At 43.1% G+C, this 10,481-nt stretch overlaps 1 protein-coding gene across 1 annotated transcript in view; it reads right to left on the bottom strand.

Annotated features, from left to right (window-relative positions):
• The window catches only part of LOC124881064 (NACHT, LRR and PYD domains-containing protein 1a-like), a 30,227-nt gene continuing 19,746 nt past the window's right edge, over positions 1–10,481 (bottom strand). The window contains 4 exon segments of the mRNA XM_047386554.1: positions 1–1,833; positions 1,986–2,032; positions 2,519–2,692; positions 5,006–5,179. Of these exon segments, the coding sequence (XP_047242510.1) occupies positions 1,298–1,833; positions 1,986–2,032; positions 2,519–2,692; positions 5,006–5,179 (931 nt within the window). The 3' untranslated portion in view covers positions 1–1,297.

The raw sequence follows: 10,481 nt of genomic DNA, 5'->3' as shown, positions 1-10,481 counted from the left end.
ATTAACAAACTCTTTACTATACTAGAATAATTCAACTAAAACTACCAAGCAAAATGAAGAAATGAAGAAAACTAATGAACTATATACAAATGGAGGAACAAGAGAATCAAAAATAGTTAGAGTGGTTAGTAAAAATAGTTAAAACCACGACCAGTAAAATTATGCAGTATTACCATTCAGTGTTATCTGTTTGAGAACCAAAGATTGTCTTGAGGAACATGGAAATGAGGTAAGATTAGTCTTAGAACTAATTAAAAACAATAATTGGTATTTCCAAACAACCAGTCGCAAAGCAAAATCAGAAAAGGAGATAAAGCATTATTTTAATAAAATAATATTTTAATGAATGATTTGCTGAATTGAAAAAAAAAAACCTCTGGATAATTCATTCTCAGTGTTGTTTAATTAGCTGTCCTTATTTAGTCAAATAATATTTAAGGAATTATTATTTTGGCTGGGAATTAACTTTTCTGGATGAGTGATTCCTCCTGTTGTAATGTGTGAAAGAGAAGGAAACGTTGCCAACAAAGTTTTTGTTCCAAGGACTGAATGCTGTCAGGGGGATTCCAGCTGTGACTCCTACTTCCTGGGCTGAGCTACAAGTTGTTAGTGTAATTTAAAGATGTGAGAGGTTCCTATCAGCATCTCTGTGTACAGTTCAGTCCATGATTTTATCCATCACCGGGGGCACAACATCCACATCACACTCTCACCCCCACTCTGCAGAATCAACACATAACAAGGTGTAGAGGACGCCAGCGGTCGAGCCTTGGCTCCTGGGGCCCCTGGAGACGAGCCGGAAAATGCTACAGGACGCCCCCTCCTTTGAGAGTCATGTGGCAGAGAAGCGCAGGGACCTGGTTACTGGTTCCCAGCATCACAATCTGTTTTTAGGGACATGGACTAGGTGCATAAGATAACATCGCATACAAACGTGATTTAGTTATTCCTAATTTTTAATTAGCTCATAATAATAATACAGACAGAAACAAAAACAAAAAAAAACTGTTTAAAGGGTGGAAACCACTTATATTGAGCAATGCTTGACATGAACTGAAGTTGTGTTTTTAATAGTAGTTATGATTACAAAATGTTGAAAAGTAGAGTTTACAATGTTTTGAATGAGTTCAACACAGATTATGAGCAGTTAATAAGCTTATTTAAAAATTTGGTTATTTTTCTGCAATCCAGTTTCTCTTTAAACCGTTTCATCTTTTTACAAGTCAGCCTCTGAAGCTGGCCTTATCCTGAGACAATGTGTGCTTACAGAAATAAAGTTTAAATTGTGGAACCTACACTAAAATGAGCACCAAGACCCCATAGAACGATCCCTGGACCCAAATCCAAATCCAGGATAAAGAGGTTCAGTGAAGGTGGTGCTGAAGGTGTGGAGGTGGATCAGTGTGTCTGAGGAGACTCTGTAGAAGGACAGGGTCCCAGCAGGATAGTCCACATAGACTGCTACTCTGCCAGAGGAGGAGGAGGAGGAGGAAGGGATACAAACTTTTGTACAGTTATGCCAAACGGTGTAACCATCATCTGAGCAGATGAGACTCCAGGAGCGATCATTAAATCCAAAGCAGGAGAAGTCACTGTGTCCCTTTCTTTTGATTCCTCTGTAACTCACTGATATGTAAACCCTCCCACTCCACTTCACCTCCCAGTAACAGCGACCAGTCAGACCATTGGTGCACAGCAGCTCAAAGAGGTCAAATCTGTCAGGATGATCAGGATAGAGCTGCTCCTCTCCCACATGCATCACCTTCTTGTGGTCGTCAGATAACTTGAGGTGTTTGTTTACAGAGTTCATGTCGACTGAGAGTGAACAGGAATCTAAACAACAAACACAATTCAGCTTGAAATACTGATCTATAAACAAGTCATTTTCTGAACACCTTGATCATAACTAAGAAAAGAGTGAAGTGAACACTGGAAGATGATTTAATGTGCCACTTTATCATAAATCAAATGAAAAACACACTTACACTTCCTCAGACCTGCTGTTAACCACTGGACTCCAGCAGGCTCCACCCTGGAAGAACGAGGCAAGAGATGCCTATCAGTCTTTTAGCATGAATACAAGGAGATTACACTGTGGAGGTTGTTAGTGATACGACTAATAGATGTTTCAAAATTTTTAATTAACCATAAGTACATCCAAAACTGAAAGTAGAACAACTCGTTGAGTCTTAATTACTGTTTATATTATCCCAGGACAGGGATAGATGACATTTATCAGATTGTCCTGGCAATTTGCAATTAGGTGTTCAGTGTTTGATTAGAAAGGTGCTGGTGTCTCATATAACATTCATTCAAATTTAGTTGGAACCTGAAAAAATGTGAAACGGTTTAGGTAACATGAATACTTCTACAAGCCGCTTTAAATGGTTTCAGTGTGAGAGAGACTGACTCCTTTTGGACTGAACTCAATACTTTATTAAATTAAAAGCAATCCATAAAATTAATGATGAATATCTAACAATAAGCCACTGTATAGCTGCATCACAGATGTCCCTACTTGAGAGTCTCCAGCTTCCAGCCTTCATCATCCAGTCCAGCTGCCAGAAGCTGAACTCCTGCCTCTCCTGGATGATTGTAACTCAGGTCCAGCTCTCTTAGGTGACCAGGATTCAAGGTCAGAGCTGAGGCCAGAGCAGCAAAGCCTTCCTCTGTGATCAGACAGCCAGAAAGCCTGCAGACACACAAAAAAAAAAAAAAAAATCTATCCAAAGCAACGCAGAAGTATTTATTAATAAAGTCCTATAAAACACTGAAGACCTGCCTGTTTGTTTTTTCTCAAATATCTTTATTGGAATTTTTCTCTTAATTAAGCAAAACAAACTCAAACATAAACATAGTGGCTGCTTGTTTTTAATCAACAACTTACAAACTATGTTGAAGTTTTTCTTGGAAATGGTATGGATATGGAAAGTCCTATTGTTATATAGTAGCACCCTTACAGCAAGTCATTTGTCTATTGAGTTTCCTCAATATCAAGTGTTCTTTTTGCAAGAAACAAATTCTTTGTTTCAAGTAGTTCATTAAAGACATTTTTTGTTTCAATAATATATTTTTTTGCACCGCAATTAATAATATACACTGCTCAAAAAAATAAAGGGAACACTCTAACACATCCTAGATCTGAATGAATGAAATATTCTCATTGAATACTTTGTTCTGTACAAAATTGAATGTGCTGACAACAAAATCACACAAAAATCATCAATGGAAATCTAATTTATTAACCAATGGAGGCCTGGATTTGGAGTCGCACACAAAATTAAAGTGGAAAAACACACTACAGGCTGATCCAACTTTGATGCAATGTCGTTAAAACAAGTCAAATTGAGGCTCAGTATTGTGTGTGGCCTCCATGTGTCTGTATGACCTCCCTACAACGCCTGGGCATGCTCCTGATGAGACAGCGGATGGTCTCCCAGACCTGGACTAAAGCATCTGCCAACTCCTGGACAGTCTGTGGTGGATGGAGCGAGACATGATGTCCCAGATGTGCTCAATTGGATTCAAGTCTGGGGAACGGGCGGGCCAGTCCATACCTTCAATGTCTTCATCTTGAAGGAACTGCTGACACACTCCAGCCACATGAGGTCTAGTATTGTCCTGCATTAGGAGGAACCCAGGGCCAACCGCACCAGCATATGGTCTCACAAGGGCTCTGAAGATCTCATCTCGGTACCTAATGGCAGTCAGGCTACCTCTGGCGAGCACATGGAGGGCCGTGTGGCCCTCCAAAGAAATGCCACCCCACATCATTATTGACCCACTGCCAAACTGGTCATGCTGAAGGATGTTGCAGGCAGCAAATCACTCTCCATGGTGTCTCCAGACTCCGTCACGTCTGTCACATGTGCTCAGTGTGAACCTGCTTTCATCTGTGAAGAGCACAGGGCGCCAGTGGCGAATTTGCCAATCCTGGTGTTCTCTGGCAAATGCCAAGCATCCTGCACGGTGTTGGGCTGTGAGCATAACCCCCATTTGTGGACGTCGGGCCCTCATACCATGCTCATGGAGTCGGTTTCTAACTGTTTGTGCAGACACATGCACATTTGTGGCCTGTTGGAGGTCATTTTGCAGGGCTCTGGCAGTACTCCTCCTGTTCCTCCTTGCACAAAGGTGGAGGTAGCAGTCCTGCTGCTGGGTTGTTGACCTCCTACGGCCTCCTCCACGTCTCCTGGTAGTGCCTCCAGGTTCTGGACACTACGCTGACAGACACAGCAAACCTTCTTGCCACAGCTCGCATTGATGGGCCATCCTGGATGAGCTACACTACCTGAGCCACTTGTGTGGGTCGTAGAGTCCGTCTCATGCTACCACGAGTGTGAAAGCACCACAACATTCAAAAGTGACCAAAACATCAGCCAGAAAGAATAGGTACTGAGAAGTGGTCTGTGGTCCCCACCTGCAGAACCACTCCTTTATTGAGTGTCTTGCTAATCGCCAAAGATTTCCCCCTGTTGTCTTTTTCATTTACACAACAGCAGTGAAATTGATTGTCAATCAGTGTTGCTTCCTAAGTGAACAGTTTGATTTCACAGAAGTTTGATTTACTTGGAATTATATTGTGTTGTTTAAGTATTCCCTTTATTTTTTTGAGCAGTGTATAGTTAAATAATATACAATTTTATTACAATTCAAAATTGAGTTTAAAATGTTAGCTTTGAAACAAACCTGCTACGTTTTCAGTTCAAGACACCAAATGCAAATGTGTAAAACACCACAAAAAAGAATCTACAAGTGGGTTAGTTTTGTGGAAAGCAACCATTACTTATTCAATATATTTATGTGCAGGAAAACTTAATCTCCACAAAAAGCAAGTTCTAGACCTTGGAATATTTTTATTATACAATGGAGAATATTAATGAAACACTGACTGAGTTACAAATTCTGTATTTTATTGGATTCAAAAATAACCGGGGGTTTTAAAAGACATTTTATAAATACTTTTTACATCCACTTCCTCTGTTTTTGACATATTTGAACTAACCTTAAAACCTCAAGTTCACAGTGTGGACTCTTCAGTCCAGCACAGAGCAGCTTCACTCCTGAATCCTTCAGGTCGTTGTTACTCAGGTCCAACTCTTTCACACAGGAAGACTGTGAGCTGAGAACTGAGGATAGAGCTTCACAGCTTCTCTCCGTCAGGTTACAGCCGCACAGTCTAAAGGAAAAAAATACAAAGTTTGATTTTGTTATTTTTTTTGTAAAGAAACCTGCTGGATTCTTTTAAAAACTCTGTCACAATGTATAACCTAAGGATGAAGTAGACCCTTCAAGCATTGATAACAGTTTCTGATTTTGGGTTTTCTGGGTCAAGCTAATAATCAGTTATGAATAACTCACAGCAGGAAGTTCCTACATGACATCAGAGCAGAGTATGCTAAAAATATTATGATGTGACATCATCGCTGGTACAGTACTCAGATGTTTTGACAACAACTCACATGAGGTGAAAACAGGTGATAACAGCATTTTTTATGATCGGTATCAAGAGTCTCTAATGAAACGCAGCTTCTGATACCTGCTGTAGGTCTTCTTGCTGCATGCCAGCCACATCACCAGCAAGACATGCTGCCTTGTTCTGTGTGGCCAACTTTAAAATGTCAATACCTATTTTGTTGTACACAGACGGCTAAGGTGTTTTATAGTTCATTCACTTTATTTTATTAATCAAATCTGGATTTAAATTTTGTCTGATAATCAGAGCTTTTTATTTTACCCCCAACAATGACATTTAGGTGTCTATATTTAGCACATTTCACATGCAGGTGGTAACTGGCACACAAACATGTTGTGCTATGTTATTTATTTTACAACAAACAACACTGAACATTAACAACTAACAAAGACCAGAAAGCAATAACGTAGCCAAAGGGACATTGAATAAAAAAAAAACTGTCCTGTGCGCTCCTTGTGTGCAAGACAGATTATTTAATTATTTATCTCCCTTGATATTCTATACGGTCTGTACGAAGCACATTCACGTTGTATTTAATTATGATGGGTCTACCCTGGTTTGCAAAGTTTGGGTCAAGTGAGTCATATCCTTGATTCAAACCACTGATTGGATGAATTGGTGGCAGTACATAAAGCTGTTTATGTCAGATCCTGGTCATTTTGCCTGCTACTAACCCTCTTCCACCAGTAGGGGCGTTAGGAGCTGAGGAGCTGGTCGTCAGGTGTTTCGCATATTGTCATCAGCTGAGGACTATAAGAAGGAGGCGAGCCAGTACTTCGACGCCTGAGTGTTTTGCCTCTTTGTGGTATTTTACCTGGCCAATTCTTGGTTTAAGATTATTGCTATTCTGAGAAGATTCTGTTCCTTGCTCCTTGACTAATGTTTTGTTTTTGTCTCAGGTTGACTAAGCTTCGTTCTTGTGAGACTTCAGAAGGAACTTTCAAACAGTTTATTGGACTCTGGATCCTTGTTTTTGTTCCGCTGGCAGCCTGATCAGATATTGTCCTCACAGCTTCATGCAAACACTGTCCACCCTCCTCCAAACCTCTTTGGACTCACCTGCTACGGCTGTGCTGCGTAGCCACCGCTCACCAGGATCACAACCTCTCTCTCTGGCGGACTTAACTCTACCTAATGTAAGCTTTCACCATAGAACATATTTGAGAATTTCAGTTGTGGTTTCTTATCCTGCGTCCGTTTTCCCTCGCAGTCTCCCTGCTACTTCAGTTCCCTGCACCTGAGTTTCAAAATAAAAGTTTTACTAAACGTTTCTCTGTTTCTTCGTATTTTTCTGCATGTGGGTCAAGTCGGCCGTCAACATTATGACAGAACACTCAGGCCAGCCGGACCCCGCAGAAAAACTACGGAGAACTGTTTCGGAACATGGTCTGGCGATTAAGGCGCATGGTTCAACCCTCTGTTCGCTCCTAGAACAACAGCGACAGGTTAGTCAACAGCTTGGGGAGATTACTGCACTCTTGCAGCATACTTTAAGTATTAGAACTACCGCACCACTGGAGGCCGCTGCAGAGCCTTCGGTTACGCAGCGACTTCCGCATGGCCGAGACGTCACTTCCCCCAGCCCGGATAAATTTTCTGGTGAGGTGGGAGGTTGTCGTGGATTTTTGTTACAATGTTCCTTAGTATTTAACCGTTCCCCACAGTCTTTTCTCCATGATGATGCAAAGGTGTCTTATATTTTAGGGTTGTTATGTTGTAGGGCACTCCGATGGGCAGAAGCAAGATTTACTAACTATAACCATTTTGGCTGCACTTACGAAGGATTTTTGAAGGATTTTAGATCCATTTTTAACCTTGAGATGGGTCAGACTGATGTGGCTTGTAGATTATGTACGCTTAAACAACACAATTGACCGCTCACAGATTTTTCTAAAGATTTTCGAACCCTAGCGGTTGCGTCTGGTTGGAATTCCAGTGCAATGAAGTCAATGTTTTTTCAAGCTCTAGATGAAAATTTAAAGGATGAACTAGTATTACTGGAGGAGCCAGAAAACCTAGATGAGTATATTGATTTAGCCCTCCGGTTGGATACCCGTATGCGGGAGAGGAGGCGAGACCGCGCTGAGCGGTTCTTTCCTAGAGTGCAGTCTTCTACCACTCACCAGCTGCCGAGCCGGCCGGTACAGGCCTCAGGTCAGGCTGAGTCCGAGCCCATGCAGCGCGGTTGGGCTCGGTTGTCTAAGGATGAGAGAATTCATCGACGTGAGGCCAGACAGTGTTTTTATTGTGGGTCACCTGAGCATTTTGTTTTGGCTTGCCTGGTTCGGCCAAAAGGTCGGGTCCACCGGTTCTAGCTGGACGACCCGTGGACCAGAAGCCTCTTGGCATGCCCTCACGTTTCACTTTATCCGCCACATTAGTATTAAATCAACAGAGCCTCAGTTTTTCCGCCCTAGTAGATTCAGGTTGTGAACTGAGCCTAATTGATCAAGATCGGGTAAAACATAATCAGATTCAGACTGAACCATTAACTATGCCACGTCAAGTCTTAGCCATAGATGGCCGGACGCTCCACAGCATAACCCATAGAACACTTCCCTTAGAATTGGTTTTATCTGGTAACCATAGGGAGCTCATCACCCTGTTTGTTTTTCCCATCGTTCAGAGCTCTTTAGTGCTAGGTTTTCCTTGGTTGCAGCATCACAACCCGCATCTCAACTGGTCGGAGTTAAGGGTAGAGTCTTGGTCTACACAGTGTTTGTCATCTTGTCTCCAATCAGCTGTTCCACATAGTACTCCTGAGAGGGAGAGACAGTTTGAACCCACCAATCTTGCTCAGATACCAACTGAGTATCATGACTTAAGTGCAGTTTTCAGTAAGTCTCGGGCTAAATCTCTCCCGGCGCACCGTCCTTATGACTGCGCGATCGACCTTTTGTCGGGGACTCCATTACCTTCCAGCCGTCTTTACAAGATCTCGGGACCGGAGAGGTTGGTAATGGAGAAATATATTAAGGAGTCATTAGCCTCAGGGATAATCTGTCCATCTTCTTCTCCACTGGGAGCTGGGGGGTTTTTTGTTGGCAAGAAGGATGGATCCCTCCGTCCACGTATAGATTACAGGGGACTAAATGCCATCACAATAAAGAATAAGTACCCTCTACCCCTGCTTTCATCAGCTTTTGAGCCAGTTTATGGTGCCACAATATTTACCAAGCTTGATCTTAGAAACGCTTACCACTTGGTTTGAATCCGCCAGGGAGATGAGTGGAAGACGGCTTTCAAGACCCCACTTGGACACATTGAGTACCTTGTGATGCCATTTGGATTATGTAACGTACCTGCTGTTTTCCAAGCCCTTGTGAACGATGTGTTAAGGGATTTCCTGAATCTGTTCGTTTTTGTTTACCTCGATGACATTTTGGTCTACTCTAAGACTTCTGCAGAGCATCGTCAGCACGTCCGGCTAGTCCTACAGCGCCTCTTAGAGAATCAGCTGTTCATTAAGGCCGAGAAGATCAAGGCGGTGGAGGACTGGCCTATTCCAACAACTCGAAAGGAGCTACAACGTTTTCTTGGTTTTGCCAACTTTTACAGGAAGTTTATTCTGAACTACAGCCAGATGGCCAGTCCCCTTACAGCCCTGACATTCTCCAAGGTGCCGTTCACCTGGACTACGGAGGCAGACAACGCATTCAACGCCTTGAAAACTAAGTTCACCCATGCACCAATACTCGTTCATCCGGATTCAGCTTAGCAGTTTGTCTTGGAGGTGGACACTTCGGACACCGGGGTGGGGGCGGTGCTCTCCCAACGCCAGGATCTCGACGCAAGACTCCATCCGTGTGCCTTTTTCTCTCGACGACTATCCACAGCAGAAATAAACTATGATGTGGGTGACAGAGAGCTCCTGGCAATTAAGCTCGCCCTGGAGGAGTGGAGGCACTGGTTGGAGGGCGCTGAACACCTTGTGCTGGTCTGGACAGACCACAGAAATTTATCATACATCCTGTCAGCAAAACGGTTAAATCCTAGACAATCACGTTGGTCTTTGTTCTTTTCTCGTTTTAATTTGTTGATCTCTTACACACCTGGTACCAGAAATATAAAGCCAGATGCCCTGTCATCTCAATTCTCCACAAATGAGACGGAGGAATTGGCTGCACCTATCCTGCCTCCTAGTTACCTGCTCTGGGTAACGTCACTTCCTGTTTTCGCTGTTGGTGAATTGTTTGGTGTGTGAAGCTCTCTTGTTTGATCTGATTTATCTCTACTGTGATATCTCTTACTTGATCTAATACATAAGCACGTTAAAACACTTACTTTCTGTTGCTACTTTTAACGTTTGGGGACTGTCCGTGTTTACACAGTTTTTCTAGTAGTGGTAAGGGGTCGCTAGCTTAGCGTTAGCTCCACCATGGCTACCCGTTCTACTGTTTCTCTCTCTGAGTCTTCTCCTCTCTCCTGCTCTCTGTGCCAGGTGTTCAGTTACTCCTCTGCCTCCTTTAGTGATAATGGGACGTGTAATAAATATAGCATATTTGTAGCTTTGGAGGCGAGGGTGTCTGAATTGGAGGCCCGGCTCCGCGCTGTTGAAAAACCAGCAAATAGCCGAGGCCCCTTAGCCATCGCGGAGCCACCGAAGGTAGCTCCCCGTAGCAGTCCTCCAGCAGAGCCCGCACAGCCGGGGCTTCAGGCCAGCTGGGTGACTGTACGTAGAAAGCATAGTCCTAGATCCCAGCCCACAGGTCACCACCAACCCGTCTGCGTTTCTAACAGATTTTCCCCGTTCAGTTACACACCCGCTGAGAAGCCAACTCTGGTAACTGGCAGCTCCATAGTCAGAAACGTGTCACTAGAGACAACAGCGACCATAGTCAAATGTCTGCCAGGGGCCAGAACGGTCGACATTAAATCCTACCTGAAACTGCTGGCTAAGGATAAGCGTAAATAAAGTAAGATTGTTATTCACGCTGGCGGTAAGGACACTTGGTTATGTCAATCGGAGGTCACCAAAGTTAATGTTGCTTTGGTGTGTAAGTTT

Source organism: Girardinichthys multiradiatus, chromosome 14 (assembly GCF_021462225.1).
Source record: "Girardinichthys multiradiatus isolate DD_20200921_A chromosome 14, DD_fGirMul_XY1, whole genome shotgun sequence".
Lineage (NCBI taxonomy): Eukaryota > Metazoa > Chordata > Actinopteri > Cyprinodontiformes > Goodeidae > Girardinichthys > Girardinichthys multiradiatus.
Note: the sequence above shows the minus strand (reverse complement) of the source record. Positions and strands in the feature narration are given on the sequence as shown.